Below are 18629 nucleotides of genomic sequence, written 5' to 3' on the forward strand. Positions count from 1 at the left end.
ATAATAATATTGTAAAATAAATGTCTATATCTATACACTATAATACAAAAGCATCCTAAAATCTATAATTGCACCTGGCATATTTACACACCTAATTACACTTTATATTATATGAAAGATTATATCTTCAAAGATTTATACATAAATAATTGTAATGTTTATAAAATAAAATCAATACATATTATGTAATTATATTAATATTTTTCATAATATTAAAATTTTAAATACTGAATAATATTATAATTATAAACAAAATAATATGCCGAAAAATATGTTATAGTACACTAATTTTAATAAAATATATTATTATTATTATTATATTTAATTAATTATGAATTGAAATTATGTATTTATCTGATTCGGTGCAAACATATATATGGGCCTAAACCAAGTATATATAGAAAAATTAAAACACTTTTAAAAAAAATTTGTGCTTCAATTAAAATGAGAGCCACCTAAATGTGAAATGAAGGAAGGTTTTGGAGGATGATGATGAGCCATGGACAATATCATTAACTTCAGGAGTAGAATTTTGAATATTAGGTTCTATTGAATTGAAAGGTTGAAATTGAAGGCAAGATAGAAGGACTGAAATAAAAAAATCTATAGACTTTTGATGTAAAGTTGGATTGCCATATACACAATGGTTGAATAAGTACTTTAACAGTGTTTGATTCCTGATATTTTAGGCCTCAAATGGGTCCTTTTATAAACATAATTATATCTAATTAAATGCTGGTCCCAAGACAGACAAGGTTTTGATTGGAGTCAATGTCCTAATAGAGACCCTGGTTTGGTAAAAGATTTTGATGTGGGTCATTATCCATGTATAGAACTAAGGGGTTTTTGGCGTAGCAATAATGTTTCAACCTTGCAGCCATTTAGGCCTTGAATATTTTTTTAATGAATACTATTTATTTTATATTAGTTGCTTTTAGAGTGTAGGAAGATTTCAACCTTCAATTTATTCGAAATCCTAAGAAGTGGCTACTATTAGGCCATCAATTCCTTATAGGGTTACCGATCTAGTAAGAGAATTCACCTATCTACTAGCCAAAGTCTCTCCTCATCTTGATATCATGTGAGGATTAGAAGAGTCGTGGGTTAAAAGGTTCTGTCTGCTGAAATTCCCGCCCCAAACACTCCAATCATGCATATTGTTCACTCTGGGCTTTCGGGTATGTTCAGACCATCTCACTTAACGGTACTTGAGTCCAGAAAAGATATGGTTGATGTGTGAGGAGGTCGGCTTTACTTATAAACTACTTGGTTTGATTATACCAGACCGATGTGAGATTTTTTAAGTCTTGACACCGTCACTTATGATTCAACAGTGTAATTAATATGCTATGCATATATACTTCTCCACATCATTGTCTACTAAGATTTGAAGATCCAATGAATTGATATGAAAATTCTTGTACCTTATGGAGCTGTAGTTTGAAGGCCTGGGTGTTGATTATGTGGATCAGATCTCACTTTCATTCTCCCTCGTATAGAACTTAACAAAAGTTTAGAAAGACAAATATCTTCTTCTCTTTCTCTACATATTGTTATTGGGGCGAAATACGTATTGTCACGTATCTATGCCTTAGTAAAATATGTGCTTTTTTTGCTTGGGCTTGACACTATTTGTGGCCCCGCATGTGTTTTATACTTTTATTTCAGGAAATATATCCACTTCCACACAAATATCTTTGTGCCCCTAAAGCAAATTTTCAAAAAAAAGTAACTTTTTCGTCCCTCAATTATTGACAGAATTTCATTTTTATCCCTAAGTGTTTTTTTTCCCCCTTATTAATGCCTCAACTACGAAAAAGTACCCTAGTTGTCCCTAAAATTATCCACGCTTCTGGAGTGATTGTTCTCACTTGTTTGACGACCAAAGGTATGATAGGCTTGCATGCTTCCAGTTTTTGTATCCCCTTCAACGTTAAATTTTTCCCCAAATTCAATTAGTATTAGATGCTACAATCACCTGTAACTTCTGGGTAACTTAGAAATCGAACCATTTCTTTTATCCTTCATGTTTTCGCAATTCCATTTGAAAATTAGGTTATGCAATTGTTATTGCAGATGTTGAAAACACGTGCTTCTAGGAATCTTATTGTGATGGTGATAAGCACAATGCAAGGACATGTAATGTTGTGGTTGAAGTTATGCCTGAAACAATGAATCCTATTGTTAACTGAATTTGTAGTGTATTTTGTTGATGTGTAATGTTTGAACTATTTCGACTTTTGATGTAATGTGCTACTGGAGCTTGTCACTTGTGGAATGTGAATTTGAATTGCAATGTAGTTTGTTTTAAAATCACAAATTGTGAATTGAGTTGCAGGTACATGCTTATGCGAAGAGGGACAACACGTATATTTCTCTGAAATTTCAGAGACAAAAATTCACAAATTTAAATATTTTAGGGACATATCGTTCAAATTTTGAATAGTTGGCCAAATAGGATATCTCTGGTTTGTCACATAGGTGTCACGTTAGATTTTTCCGAACTCAATTGCACTTTAAGGACGAAATGGGCAGTCTCCCATAATTAGGGCACTAAAAAGGGGGGAAAAAGAAGTTTAGGGGTAAAAACGAAACTTAGCTAATAGTTGAGGGATAAAAAAAACTTTTTACCCCAAATTTTCACATACATTTACATTTTTACCCCCATTCCAATACTTCTCCTCCTCAAAAAATGAGGGGTATCTTTGTAAACTAACAAGTACTTCCAGCGAGCCACGGCTTGGGCGGTTATTCCCAATCTCACCGCGTCATTGGGTTTATATATATTTGCGCAAAAGAGGAGACCAGAGAAAGGCAGACGCAGAGGAGCGAAGGTCCTCTTCTCTTTCTCTCTTAAAAAGAATGGATTTTTGATATATTCAATCCAGGTAAACGTTGCGAAATCTTGATTTTGATCTTAAGATCGCAAAACTACAATCAACTTGTTAGGTTAAAGGTTTTGATTTGAAGTATGGTTGAAGAAGTTCGATTTCATGTAGGTTTACCAATTTCTATGCAGAGACGGATACAGTTGTGTATAAGAAACAAAAGCATCCGTCGATTGACAGCATGTCGGCCAAATCCGGATCTTCCAGGGCAGCAAAATCAGCTGCGGTGGCCGCGGCATTGCCGTCAGGTAATGGGAGAGGAACTGCAGCTGATGCTGCCAAGTTCTCGAATAATACGGAGAGACTACAACACATCAACAGCATTAGGAAGGCCCCTGTGGGGGCACAGATCAAGCGTGTGATTGGTCTGCTGTTTGAGGTTTCGAACCTGGATTGTCCTTTATTTTGTTTGTTATGATTGTTATGTTTTATTTGATTTTCTTGCTGATGTTTTATTTGATGTTCTTGTTCCGGTCGCTGGTTATTTGATTTAATTTATGATCTCCACCATTTATGAAGTCTCTAAATTTGTGGATGCTTTAATTTGTAAAAGAAAAGATGGTTATTGGTTTTGATTAACATTGTGTTATTTACGTCAGAGTGGTGAAATCGCTAATGGATGAAAGTTTTATGTACATCTGTGATCGCGAAACTTAGTTGTTTAGTTTTGTAAAATCAGTTGAGAAGAACCTTAGAACAACCTTTAAAATAGAAGAAAATAATTTCTGTGGTTATAGGAGAAAAAAAGGGTTTATGAAACAAAGTCCAGTGGTACTTCAACTTACAAAATTTCATTTGGTGGTTTGCGTTGAGTTGGGTGCATGTACAATCATCTATGAATTTTTATAGCTTGTTAGTTTGTTGGTTCATCTCCTATTTGACGCAAAAAGTTGTGTCCAATCATTCCAGAGACAGGTGTCGAATGAACTTAGTTGGATATGATAAATTATTGAAAGTTGTAGAATTTGGAAAAGTGTTTTTTCCCCTTGTATAAGTTAATGAAGGATTAGATGTAGTCTGCAAAATGGGATAATTATGAGAATTAAGTAGCCTTCCTAGTTATATATAAAATAGTTGGAGCTTATGACAGTATCTGTGTCTTGGAACTGAGAAATCTGATTAGTGAATTTCTTTACTACTTTTGTGTTTCGAAATGGATGTTTATAAGGTTACACTCTTCCTGACATTTGCTTCTACTCTTTTTGTTTTGATGATAGATTGCCTACAAATATAGAGTGGCTAGTGGCTACTCTTTGGGAAATTTGAGATGTGATGAAATATTTTGCTTTAATGTTGAATGCTGTTAAGATTCTTTCCCATCTTATGTTGTTAGTTGTTACTTGTGGGAATGGTATGAGATCACGAGCAAATAAAACTATTCTCATTTAACATTCTGTTGGGCTTCCTTCCTCTTGTTGTGCCGACTCTGTTTGAGAAAAAATGCGAGTTACTTGACTTTCTTTTTCTGTGCCATGGATTGTTATTTTTTTTTGAACTATTATGGTCATTGCTAATATTGATCCTTGATAGATGACCAACTAGTCTCTCGCATAAATCAATTGAAGTATTCCATTCAAAAGCAATTCTGTGTTTTCTATTGTGTTGTATTTGTCCTCTCTAGCCTTTCAAGATCAGTTAGGACGCATACTCAGCTCTTTTTTACCGGTCAAGAAATTCTAACTAACTTGTGAAATTGCATTTTGGACATACAGAAAAGGCAAGCCCTAACACCAGAGCAGATAAATGAAGCAACTTTTGTTGATATCAATGCCAACAAAGCTGTCTTTGACAGTTTGCAGAACAACCCAAAAGTGCGTTATGATGGCAAGCGCTTCTCGTACAAGGTAACACTGAAATTATCTCGAATCAGTAATCAAATTACTCATAATGATCTGATGATTGTCTTGATTCACACTATGGAGAATGACTCTTTAGGGTTTCATTTTATTTACAGTCCAAGCATGATCTGAAGGACAAGAACCAACTACTTGTTTTAGTACGGAAATTTCCTGAGGGGATTGCTGTAGTTGATCTTAAGGATGCTTACCCTACGGTGATTGAGGACTTACAGGTATGAGTGTATGACTATTCATTGAATTTTCTATCTTTTTGATTGACTTCAATGTTTCTGCATGCAAGTTCCTGTGACACATTCACATATCACATAGAAACTCGTAGTATATGTGAGGGAAGGTCAGAAGCCATAACTCTTTCTTTCCAAATAGATGAATTCACGGTAATCCGATGCTCTAAAGTTGGTTTTATTGACCTTTGCATTTAAAAAAAGATGATGCATGGAGCCCTTAGAAGTTATTTCCTCAAAGCAACGGGATTAGCTCCATAATTCATTCTTGAAGAGTTGAAGTTATAGAGGACTTACAAGCATGACTATTCTGTAAATTTTCTGTATTTTTCGATGAATCAGAAACTCATTTGATGTTTTTGCACGCAAGTTCCGGCAACAAATTCAGAAACTCATAGAATATAGGGGGGAAGCTTAGGAGTCATAACTCTTTCTTCTCAACTCTCATGTAGATGAATTGTATTCACATGCACTAAAGACTAAAGTTGGTTTTATTGACCTCGGCTTTCAAAAGAAGATGATGCAAGGCACTCTTAGCAGTGATTTCTCCAAAGGAGCAACATTAGTTCCATACCCCTTGTAGTTATTTGTCAGCAAAAAGAAAAACTGTCTGCGGCCTTGTGGGTTGGTTGTTTTTATTTTCTATTTGTGCTCTTTCTTTTATCCTCACTTTCTCCCTTACACCCTTGGTTGTTTTGGTGTTTAAGAAACCTATTCTTCACTCTCTATACTCTTCGAAACAAGGATTCTGTGACATTATTGAAGCCGAGTTAGTTATTATATTCAGCTTGATTAAGTGTTTTGTCAAACCATAGACTTTGGGTCCAATTTGAAACAAGCTTCAAAATCATTTTGTTCATCTTCAAAATTTTTTTTTTTTTGCGCAATCTTATTGATGCCATACATGTCAAAATGACCAAACAGTCCAAAACTTTACAAACTTGTGACTTTATTGAGTTTCAAAGAATAGTTTTAATATTGAGTGATGAGGAAAGACTTACTAATGCTTTTTAAAATCAGAGGGAAGAATAGCTCGTAAGCCTGACAAGAAAATCTTCGAAATTCAGGCTTGACATGCTGAAGAAACAACTTATAAAATAATAATCAATGCCTCTGATGAAGCTAAGCCACCTGAGTCTGTGAGTGGCTTGATTCATTTGCAACCCTTAATGTTCCTTACCATGAATTATGTATTCTTCTAGGAGCTAAGCTAATATATTGAGTTCTGAAGTATGGTCTTAACTGGAGCTTGTCCCAGAATTGGTTATGCTAATAAAGTGTAAAATGTATTTTGGATGGAATATTTAACTTGGCATAGGAGTGTATTCTCTTCTTAGGTTGCCCCTAGCTTTCCTTTTGCTGCCGACATGCTGCTGATTCTTTATTGATTGTACATGGTATATATTCCATCAAGTTGTATATGTTTTCTAGACATGTATTGAGATCATTTTTTCGTAGGCTTTAAAAGCTGCGGGTCAGATATGGCTGCTGTCAAGCTTTGATTCACAGGAGGATGTTGCATACCCAAATGATCCAAGGGTACCTATTAAGGTGGATGATGACCTTAAGGAGTTCTTTCGAGCTATTGAATTGCCTCTTGATATGCTTGACATTGAGAAAGATCTACAGAAGAGTGGAATGAAGCCTGCTACTGACACCACAGCGAGGAAGGCTGCAGCGCAGGTGCAGGGTGGTTCCTCCAAGTCAAAGACCAAGAAGAAGAAGCATGGGATTACCAAGAGGACCAAACTCACCAATGCACATCTTCCTCATCTTTTCCTCTTAGATAAAGACTGAAGAGGATTCGACTCGGCGATTGTGCTATACTTATTCATTATCCTTTTTGCTGTCAATTGTTTGAAAATTCTTGCGGGAGTCGACGTCCAAATAGAGACCCTGGTGTCATGAAGTTTGAAAGCAAAATGAAACTTTGTTAGAGCCTGTGAAAGAATAATCCAATTCCAACATACTTTCCAAAATGCCCGCACATTTGTTTAACTCAATGAGAGGAGAACGGTTTATACAAATTACTTTGAAAAAATAGAAGGGGGGTTAATTAATGTACAGGATGAGATTCATTAGAGATATATATACATATGTATGCATCACTTCACTAGACAATAAGTATCAAATGACACCCGCAGTTCCCCCAAACACTTCAACAGGAACAATGTACAGGATGAGATTCATTAGAGATATATATACATATGTATGCATCACTTCACTAGACAATAAGTATCAAATGACACCCGCAGTTCCCTTGAACACTTCAGCAGGAACTGTGTTCCTGTTGAAGTGTTCAAGGGAACTCTAGGGGCCACCTGATATGCACCACTACACTATAGTCTCTGCAGCCTACTTCTTTGGTTGCTTAATTTCAAGTCCTACCCTACTTATGATATCCCTGTTGGCTGCTACTTCATATCAGTGCCCCAAAAAGGTTCACTGGATAAGGCAATTGGACATGAACCTACACTCAACTATGTGCTAGATTGAGATTTCTAGTAATAGTAACTCACTGGTTATATTCCATTCTGCCTTTTTTTTTTTAACTTTGTTCTCTCTCTGTCCAACCTTTCCCTTTCATACTTTACTTTTCTTGTCATGAAAATAGGCATCAATGAGTTCTTGTATAAGCAAAGACGACTCAAAATCTTGGCTTATACTAGCAATTAAGCACTTAATTTTGTCTCGCCTCTTTTACATCATTAAGTACCCTTATTACACTTGTAACTGCAAATTCCTTCGGAAGGTTAAACCTCTAAACAATTGGGCTGTAGGAACAGCTTCTAGCCTTCTACAATAAGATGCTCGAGGACTCTCTGCCTTTCAATTGTAGACCATCTGCCACAAGGTTCTAAAACACTCCAGTTTCCATTTCCCTCATAGTATCTTGGATGTGGAACAATTGTCATCCTTGTCAAGTGCCACTGCATTGTTGAGCAGATAATTGCGATCCCAATCTCACTGATACGACCCCATCTTCCAGTTATCACAACTTCTTTGAGGGATCATTGGGGCACCCGGGTGACCGGAGTATTTCTTGTGGTTCTTCCTTCACATATCAAGTGATCAACAACACTTGCAGTGCAGTCTATCCGTTTTTGCAGCAACAAACAGAAACTATTAGACTTGTCCTAGCATAAGAGCTCGTGCAAGGCAAGAAAAAGCAAAGCTAGAATCTGCAACATAATAACTTTAGGCTAAAAGCTCGAGAAAACTTTTGATACATTCTTGCCTATCAACATCAGGCAACGCTGCGCATCAAGGTATCATCACAAATTTTTAGTTCTTCACATTACGCAAGCTTTTGCTGCGGTAGCAGAATCTATTTTACTCATGAATTTAGGATGCGAAGTATCAGAGTTAATCAATATGAAAGAACAGTTGAATTTTTTCTGTGTCCCTTAATGTTACCACAGTATGAAATAGGAAGAGGAAAAGCTTACATGCAAATCTAATTTTTGAGAAAAATAGAGATGTTTTAAACACCGTTGCTATCTGCAGAACCTCGCATCAACATATGGCTATCTCCAAAATTGATAATGGTTTGCGATGATGAAATATGGGTAACCTCTCCAGCACGACCCCAGCCTGTAAAACAGAAACAAGTAGCCAGTTAGCATAGCTCCCAACAAAGTGGAATGAAAAAAACTAAAATGTGGGAGTGCTAAAAAGTTTAAGGCAAACCTCCATGTACCAGCTGCAGCTTAGCAACAAAGTCTCAAGCTACGGATGCTCAGCAGGAAACCACACCCTCTCCGTGTTTCCAATGAACAACGTGAATGAATAGACTTTTTAGTTGTGAGACTCACTGAACAATAAGTTCATAACAATTCCCTTGTATTCAAATGTCTCAATGTCAATGCTACCAATTTCTAATGCCTCCAATTCAGGACAACCATAGCCATTCAAGTACTTCAACGGTTAACAGGATCGATTATTGACCTTCAAATGGCCTATATTTGAGCATTCATAAAAGCTCAACCATCGAAGAATACAACAGTTAGATAAAAGTTCTGCTCATGATTATCGGATTTCAAATTGACCCACGTAAGATCAAGATGACTGTGATACTCGCTGCCGTCGCCGGGACAAAAAAACTGAAGGAAACCTTAAACTTCTTAATTTTATGGTCTAAGTTATTTAGATATAAAAGGAGATGATTGAGAGAATTCAAAAAAGCTTGCATTCTCTTAGTTAAGATTAACTGGATTTCCCACTTAGATTTGCAATGTTAGTCAAAATCAGACTGGTCTTTTTTTTTCCTTCCAAGAGGGTATTCCCATCAAGTTCAAGGCTTGAAACAGAAGCAGTCTAAACATACCTCCATCCAGTTGAGAGTTACACTAGTCTGCACTGCTTCTCATATTTTGGGAGAGGTTAAGATGGTTTAGATTAAGTTTTCAGGAAGCTGGCTAATCCAATCATCATCTTCTGCAATCCTGTTTTGCTTCGATAATTGATCCTCCGTGACATTCTCAATGAAAAAGTCTCAGATACAGCAAAATTTATGGTTAATGGTGCTGGTGCAGATAGCAAAGAAAACAATACGGATGGAAGCTCTATGTCAGGGGGTTTCGATGAGATTATGATATTGCTGATTAGGAGTAGACTAACTTGTCTTCATGTTGGAAGGCAGTTAAAAAGGCATCCTAGAAGTTATTAAAATTCTTAAAATGAGATTGACAATATAAATTTTTTATCGCTGAATGTAATGAGCACTCTTCTATTTGTTTGTCCTACGTAAATGCGCATATCAATCATCCACTCTTCTATCAGCAAACAATCAGACCAGCTTATGAATAGGAGAATAATCTCAATAAGTAAAATATTAGGATCATCGACTTGAGAACAATCTCATTAGAGATTTCATTTAAAATTTAAATATAAGCATCAAATGTTAATTGAGACATGATTGGAGCCAAGAAATCTGTGACTGCCAGAATGATTTTGGCAGGATGGCAGAACAAACCAGAAACTATCCTGCAAAATTTTTTGTTGATTTCCTACGTAAGTACTACAATAGGGTCAAACAATACAATACGATACATGGTAAGTGAAGAAGATGAGAAGAAAAAGATGATTAGAAAGAAGAAGTAATCCAGTCATCAAGATTGCAATTGTCAGTAGAATCAAATGATAACTGGAATCCCAACAAATTAGATGGATAATCCTATTCTGTGTGGTAAATTCCTCTTTTCCTAAAGTTGCATCTTTTAGTAAGCAGCGTTGCTCAATATGAGAGAATATAAGAGTACAAGTGGTAGGAACTGAACCTAGACAGGATTACATGCCACATGAAAGATAGAGAGTACTAGAAAACTGATGAGAGGTTGTATGCGACTACCTTTAATGTTTACGTTGAATAGTTGAGTTTCATTCCACTTTTCTTTTATCAAGCTACTCCAAACAAGAATCTTGTCTGTGCTGCCATTGTTTTCCCCTTCAAAGCAAAAACAATTGAATTCAAAAAATAGAACTTAATCCATACATCACTTAAATATCATACATGCTGAATAACTGAATGTTCCAGTAAACATGGGAAAAAACCTGAAAAAAAAAAATCAAGGAAAAGATATTGTAAGCACCTTGGAAAGCTGGCAAAGACTTGAGACCACTTGCCTTAGTATCACTATCAACGTTCATTTGATCCACAACTCTGTCCAGGTTCAACATACTCTTGGAATCTCTAATCAACTATTGTGCTTTAACACCAAGTCCACCTTGAATTCGGTGAATGAATCATGAAACTACACTATAAATAGAGCTTTGAGTTGCATCGAGTAACCAAGAAATTGAGGAAAGAGAAAGAAAGCGTCAGCTGTTCCCTGGAGTTCCCTTAACCACTTCTGTGGGAATCTTTTGAGAGTGTTTGACACCCTACTGAAGTGTTTGGGGGAACTCTGGGTGGCATCTGACAGTGTAGGTAGCTAGCAAGACAAATAGGATCCGTTTATTACATTTCATGCTCCACATTTCATTGGATTAGGCCTTAAATCAGTTTAGGATGTGAAAGTTAAGATAAATAACTTTCTATTCTGAAGTGGCAAAACCGGTATTGTACATCTTGAAAGACTGCATGCCCTCATTTCACTTGTAATTGAAATTTCAGGTGGCAACACAAACTTTTATAAGATCAAAAGTTTGACAGAAGCACCAGCTACGACAACAAGATGCTCAAAAAAGCTCTGCCTTCAAATCATAGACCACCTGGCACAAGCTTCTAGACAAGTCCATTTTCTATTCCCCTCTTAGAATTGTCGGTGTGGATCAATTGTCATCTCATCAAGTGAAACGGCATTGTTTACAAGATAAATTACAATCTCAATCTCGCCGAAATGACCAGTGTACCGGTTATGATAACTTCTTTGAGGTGATCACTGGAGCACCTAGGAGTTTGAAGTATTTCTCGTGGTTCTTCCACATAGTTATAGGTATTTAGCTGACATACATATCAACAACACTACATTGTAGTGCATATAACTTTTTTGTAGAACCAAGCATAAAATATTATCCCCTTCCTTGGGTAAAAGCTTTTGCAAAGCGAAGAGAAGTCTAGAACCAACAATATAAGAGAGAGAAAAAACTCTCCAAGAGAAAAATTCTCAATGAATCACCAATGCAAAAGAAGGCTCTTCATAAGTGGACGAAACACAAATGGCCCTCGTTTAGTAAGAAGTAAGGAAACCTTTTCGAAACATATGATACATTTTTTTTCCTATCAACATCAAGTGATGCTGCGTGACACAGAATCATAAAAAAATTATGGTTCCTCACAACATAAACTTTGCTGCAATCTCAGACGATGTAGCTAAGAGCATTTTCAATATTTATAGCTAATCATTCATGCTGTCAAAAATGTAATCTAGGATCCAAAGTATCTATCTTGTTCATTAACTGAATGAAAATCTTTGGAAATAACCGGAAGAGTATCACTTTAGACTTGTATCGATGTTTCGCTTACACTTATCTAAGATGCAGAAAGTCTAACACGCTTAAATTGTAAGCGAAGTAACAGAACAAATATGAAATTCGATCTTCCGTCACTCGTGGATGTATATTTCATGACCTTATAAATACATGAAATCAAGAATTTTTCTTAATGATAGTACAATTTGCATGGTGTCCTGGCCAACAATTGATGATAAAGTAAGCATCATATGAAAGCCAAAAATAAAATCTACCAACAGATTATTGAAACTGATGTTTTCTTCTTTTTTTGTCCCCCTTTTTCCTCTGTTTCTTTATGTTACCATAACATGAAATGGCAGAAGGAAAAACTTACATGCAAATTTAATCTTTCCACAACCGGAGATGCCTGAAGCACAGCTGCAATTCACAGGAGCTCGTTCGTAAGTTGAAACCTCTAAGATTAATAAATATTTGAAATGATGATGTATGGGCTATCTCTCCAACATGATCACTACGTGTAACACAAAAAAAAAAAAAAAAAAAGTAGCTCAACAGAAAGTGGGGAGGAAAAAACTAACATGTGAAAGTGGTAAAATATTATTGGCAAACCTCCAAGTAACAGCTGCAGCTCAGCAACAAAGTCTCAAACTGGGGAAGCTCAACTGAAAACCTGGACAGTGGCCAGACCACGTTGTCTCCGAGTTTCCTATGGACAACATGACTGCATAGAATTTTTATTTTTTGGACTTTTCTGACCAAGAAGATAATCACAAAGGCCTTGTATTCAAATGTCTCGATGCCATCAATTGCCAGTGCCTCCAAATCAGAGAGCAACCATAAACATTCAAGTACTTCAACTGCTTACATGATGGATGTTTGATCTTTAAACAGCTTATATTATAGTATTCATAAAAGCTCAGCCACTGGAGGAGGAGAACAATTTGATAACAAGCTCAGTATATGATTCTCGGATTTCAAATCTACCTGACCACCCACTTCAGATCAAGGGTACTGCGAGTCTTAAAACATTGGAAATCAAAAGCTGTGCAGCACAACTGCAGTATGCCGGTTGCAGGCACTTAAGAGATGATTTAGTGCCATAAAATTTAAGCAAGCTTCAAGGAAAACCATATGCATAACTGTCATCTGTTGCACCAAAATAATTATCTTTTAACAAGCAAAGGTTCACTTCCTCAACTCACCTCTTGAAATTGCAAAATTGATCCAATGAACAAGTTGACTCCACTACTCACCACGGCAAAAAGTGAAGTAGACATTCAACTTCTCAATCTTGTGGTCAGAATAATTAAGATACAAAAAGAGCCAGTTGACAGAACTAGAAAGGCTTGCATTCTCTTGAATGAGATAACTGAATTTGCAGCATGTTATTGTAACGTTTATCAAAATCAGAATATTTTCTTTCCAAAAGGCTATCCACATCAAGTTCTGGATTTTAAAGGGCAGCAGTCCATACATACCTCCATCTAGTTGAGAGTACACCAGTCTGTACTGCTTCTCTTATTTTGGGAGAGGTTAAGATGGCAGCAAGAATGTTGTCAGGAAGCTGACTAATCTTATCATTATCTTCAGTAATCTTTTTTCACTGATAGTTGATCCTGCATGACCTTCTATCAATGACAAAGGCTTTGACACAGAACTATTGCTGGTTAAGATAGCAACAAGAGCAATAGGGGGGGAGGGGGTGGGCTATGTCGGGTTTTGGAGAGATTATGATTTATGATATGGCTAACTAGGACTAAATGTTGCAGGCTAAGTTAAAAAGGCATCTTAGCAATCATTAAAGTACCAATATAATTTTGTCGTGCTGAATGGATTATACATTCATCTATTTGTATGTTCAATACAAGTATGCTTATTGTGCATTCCTCGATTACCAATAGTAACTCCAGCGTGCAAACAGGGAAATTATCTGAATAAGTACATTGAGAAGATTGACTCGAGAACAATTTCATTAGAGGCTTCAGTGTAGGATAAACCTAATCATTAATTAAGAAATGACTGGAGCCATGAATGTGACTGCTGGATTTCATTGGATGAGGTGCCAGGACAAAGCAGAGAAGTATCTGCTAAAGCGGGAGAGGTCATGGGTATTCCTACAACTAAATTACAATGTAATGATTTCATTGGGTGAGATGCCAGAAAAAAGCAGAGAAGTATCTGCTAAATTGTGAGAGGTCATGGCTATTCCTACAACTAAGTAACCATGTCATGAGTAAATATTCTCCTGCAAAGTTTTCTATTGCTATTATCACAAGTACTAGAATAGTATCAAACAATACTACATATGTTATGTGAAGAAAGGGAAAAGAAAAGGAATGCCAGAAAAAAGAAGCAATTCTGATATAAATCTTGCGTGTCTCTATCAAACCAAACAATAACTTGAATCCTCAAAAACTTTGCAATATAAACCTACTTTGTTTGGTACTTGCGTAGGCAATCAGAGTTGCACAATGCGAGAGAATATCTTTCAGGATGAAGTAGTAGGATCTGAACCTAGACAGGATTGTAATCCATATGGAAGATAATAATACTGAAGATATCAGTTGTCGTATGCTAACTTTCATCTTTTGGGATTTTATTTAACTAGTTGGGTTTTGTTTCTTCTGGTTTTCAACTTTTCTTTATCAAGCAACTCCAATCAAGAATCTTGTCTATGCTGTCTTTTTGTTTTTTCCCTTGGATGCAAACGCATCAAGTTCACAAAACAGGCCTTAATACAGGTATCACCCAATGTAAGACATGCTGAATAACTGAATGTTTCTGTAAACTAAGAACAAACAAAAAGAAACAAAGAAAAGACACATGCACCTTGGAGATGGGAATAGTAGGAAAGCTCGAAAACCTTTGTGACCACTTGACTTAGCATCACTATCTACGTTCATTTGATCCGCAAATACGACTAGGTTAACCATATTCTTGGAATCTTTCATTTACTACCGTGCTTTAGCTTTTTTCTAGGTGCACTATGAAATTGGTGAACGAATCATGAAATGGTGAAACTGCACTATAAATAGAGTTGCAAGTTGCATTGCCTAACCTAAAAAGTAAGACAAAAGAAAAGGTCAGATGTCCCCTGGAGTTCCTCTGACCACTTCAGTTGGGATCTTTTGAGATTGTTTAGCATCCTACTGAAGTGTTTGGAGGAACTCTGGGTACCCCCTGACAGTGTAGCCGGCTATCAAGACTCGCATCATTTTTTCAATCAGTCATGGTTGCTGTGACCTCTGCTTTCAAAAATTATAACTTTTATCACATCTTAACGCAAGAAAGGTTTATTCAAGACTACCTATACTTTCCAGAAACTATATGTTCACAATGGAAAGTTTTTAGAGTGCATGCTTTTGCACTTTGACAATCTTATCTTCTATTGAGTGAAATTTTCTTCTCTCATGAATGAAGTAATTAATTATTCGCTTTGGAGCACCTGCAATCTGACTCATCCCAACAAGATTTGTTTTAAGATCGCCCCTTTGCTTTTCAAAATTTCAGGTTTTTGCATATAATTTTAATTGGTTATGTTCTTTTTACAACATACTCCTGGTCTTTAAACTCAAGGGGCCATAATCACTTCTTATCGAATGCTCAGGTTGAGAGAAAGCGCCAGCGAGGGAAATGATCAATGCGAGTTGAAACTGAAGGGAAGTCGGAGCCAAATGGATCAAATGTCTCATTTGGACTAGATATTGGAGGTAATACTCAAGTATTGATTTTTTATTTTCTCTAGTTGGATTTTAACTGTTCAATTCGACAAAAAAATTTGATAAGCAATTAAAATAGAACGGTGCTACCATTTTAATGGCTGAGATTCAGGAATGAAAGTTGGAGCTCACCATTTCTCGTGAGATTTTATAAAGAATGATAGTTGCTGCCATAGAAATCAAAGTCCATGATCATCCACCATGTTGTTGCATCCTTTATGAATAAACATCATAGTTTATTAAAAAGATACAACATCCCCTAGGTCTTCCTAAAGTACAGGGATCCTTCAATTAAGCATGAAGGCGGAATTGATATAACAAGGTACAGTCCTAAACCTAACATCATAAACTCTAGTTCTCCTTGAAAATGAGTATTACATAAAAAGATCAAAATGTAACTGCTGCGCATTCACTGAAAGATCGTAAATATGTTCATTCTGTTCCACATTTTTCTATCCATCTCCAATCCCAACCAGATAACATGAGAATAACCATGCCGCAGTTGACAACAGCTAAATAAACCCACTAAAATTAAATTCCTTTAACCCCACAAAAAAAAAAAAAACATTTTCAAAATTTGTCGAGTATGTCTGTAGTAGATTAGCAAAATGTCTCCTCCATATGGGATGAGGAGCCAAAAAAATTACTTCCAAAGTCCCATAAGTGGTGACGTTCAGGAAGTTAAGAGTTATAAAAGCTAGAAAAAAAAGGAGGTAAGTTACAACCCATTTCGGTATCTTGATAGTTAAATGTAAAATCTAAACATTTTAGCAACATTTGGGATTCTTTAGCTAGATGCTTCTTGGTCAGTCATTCTACTGTTCTTAACCCCCTACAGATCCTTCAACATTACTCTTTGAAGAAAAAGATCCAAATAACAAATACTCAAACACAAGATTCGCTAAACCCATATAATCCTTGCAAAGCTCAATAAACCGAAGGAAAGATTCACAACTAAGGAATAAGCCAACCAAACACATGACAAAGATGAAAAATAAACAAATAAAATTAAAATTAAAAAGCATCAGATGAATAGTGATTTAAAGTTAATTTTACAACTCATAAGGCACATAACCTTACTGAGTTGAGACAACCTCAATTCCAATTCTACATGGCATGTAAATATTGCGAAAAATTCCGAGCATACTAACCCTTCAGTATGAACTCACACATACACACACAAGGAAGAAGATGTCAAGCAAATATGCCATGGCTGATGGCTCTCGTTCTGCTACCATCAATTACCAAAAGTTGAAAGCCCAAGAAGAATTCATTCAAGAAAAAGGAGCATTTAACCACAGATTATCCCCATTGTATTTCAGTTTTATAAACATACGCCGTGTCTTGTAAAGGAGAAAAGGATGCATAAATGTGTATTAATTGTAGAGAGAACATAACGGGATTACCTCACGATTCTTCACAGCTTGGTTGCAGTACTGTTGTTTCAAGCAATCCTTCTCCCTAAATTGCCAGCATGATCTCGTAAACATTGCGCATCACCTACAAGTTTCAATTCCAAAAACATGCAATGCGCAGTCCCTATAAGCTTTAATTCCAGAAAGTGAACAAATGAAGAGAGAGTGGCCTAATGGTGCCTAAAGACTACTCAACATACAATGAAACCCAGAAAGAGGCCCTAAAAAAAACCAAATATTACTGGTAATTTAACCTCTCCAATAGTTTTTATTTGATGCCCAAAAAGCTTTTAGGAAATGGGAACAACTAGGGAATATCATATTTTGAGTTCCAAGGTTCTAAAATCTAAATGCTTCCTCTGAGAGTTCAAACACTAAAGTCACTTAAACAACAATGAGGACAAAAGAAAACCATGGTGTGCCTGAGAAAGCGGAACATATCAATTCAATGATTTCACTTTTGTGATTTTCAAGAACCAACACCGTTGTATGTAAGTGAAAAATGTCAATGCAACAAGAGATCCATCACCGTGATGCCTGTTATAATTTGTTTCAAATTAAAGAGAAAATGCATCTTGTGTGCTGCCTATCCAATAAACAACATACGGTGGAACAAACTATCATTGTAGAAAACAAACCAAAAGGAATTGAAGAAGTAGCATAAAAGAAAGAAATGCAGTTAATTACCAGATGATATTGCAGTGAAGGCGCAATTTTCTTCGGTTTCTTCATCTGGGCCTGCATCAATTTAGGCTTTGTCTTTTTCATATAACGAGATAATATTTTTTGAAAGACTTTTCCCCACATATTAATTATATTGTGAGCATAAATTATCGGACTATATATTTATTTTCTTTTTGTAGTCACCTAATATTCATCACCCAAAATATGAGTTTGCTCATTTGGCAATCCATGCCAAGAAGAACAACAATGTGCCCATTTGGTTTAAAAAACACTTGGGTCCTGTTGAAAGCTGGGTTTAGGAGGGTTTGAGGGTGTACCCTTTCTTAGAAATTGCATTTTGGGTTGTTGGATAACATTGGAGCATTTCCATTGGTTTTTGTAAACAATAATATGTTGCTATAATACCGCAATAGCCGTACAGATTGAAGTCAAAACACGCCTACAACGGTATCTGTCCCAACTACATATAATACCGATAATCAGTTATGGTGCAATAAGTGTAGCGATACGTTAATGAATCTGAAACAATAAAACACGATAAAATATTCTAGTACTAGTTGTGAACTTTTTGTATATCATAATTTTCTATTAAACTATTACAATATTCTATTCTATTCGGTTGATAAAATTAAAACATTAAATTAATAACTTAATATTAAAACATAACTAACAACACAAACGTTAAATTAATAAAAATAGAAAATATTAAATTAATAACATATAAATTAAAAGCTTACGCATACGAAAAACGACATTACGAGAAAATAAACATATCGAACAACAACATTAATAAGCGTTGCTATGAATGTTTCACAAATGCTACACAAGGTCAGCTTAAAGTTGAGTATGTATTTCTCTATCTTGGATACGGATGTATTGGTCAATAAAGTCTCGAAACTCACGAGTTCTTAAGTGTTCTAGTATT

At 35.8% G+C, this 18629-nt stretch overlaps 1 protein-coding gene and 1 long non-coding RNA gene across 7 annotated transcripts; one reads left to right on the forward strand and one right to left on the reverse strand.

Moving 5' to 3' along the window:
* Window positions 1-2753: 2753 nt before the first annotated feature.
* LOC119986398 (general transcription factor IIE subunit 2-like) lies at window positions 2754-6998 on the forward strand. Of its 2 annotated transcripts, none has more exons than XM_038830945.1 (5): window positions 2754-2888; window positions 3020-3267; window positions 4601-4732; window positions 4843-4959; window positions 6430-6998. In XM_038830945.1, the coding sequence occupies exons 2-5, from the start codon at window positions 3070-3072 to the stop codon at window positions 6766-6768; spliced, it is 786 nt and encodes a 261-aa protein (XP_038686873.1). In that variant the 5' UTR covers window positions 2754-2888; window positions 3020-3069; the 3' UTR covers window positions 6769-6998. The 2 variants fall into 2 exon arrangements, with proteins under 2 accessions (XP_038686873.1, XP_038686872.1); XM_038830944.1 differs by having other exon boundaries at window positions 2772-2888; window positions 3000-3267.
* Window positions 6999-7165: 167 nt separating this feature from the next.
* Window positions 7166-17820, reverse strand: LOC119986695. 5 transcript variants are annotated; one of them, XR_005465332.1, is made up of 7 exons: window positions 17708-17820; window positions 17012-17105; window positions 13365-13502; window positions 12465-13032; window positions 10563-12303; window positions 8662-10417; window positions 7166-8565 (listed from the first exon to the last, which is right to left on the reverse strand). It is a non-coding gene; the product is annotated as an uncharacterized LOC119986695 (long non-coding RNA). The 5 variants fall into 5 exon arrangements; XR_005465330.1 differs by having other exon boundaries at window positions 12465-13255; XR_005465331.1 differs by having other exon boundaries at window positions 12496-13502.
* Window positions 17821-18629: the final 809 nt, after the last annotated feature.

The sequence above is a fragment of the Tripterygium wilfordii genome, chromosome 20, assembly GCF_013401445.1.
Source record: "Tripterygium wilfordii isolate XIE 37 chromosome 20, ASM1340144v1, whole genome shotgun sequence".
Taxonomy (NCBI): Eukaryota; Viridiplantae; Streptophyta; class Magnoliopsida; order Celastrales; family Celastraceae; genus Tripterygium; species Tripterygium wilfordii.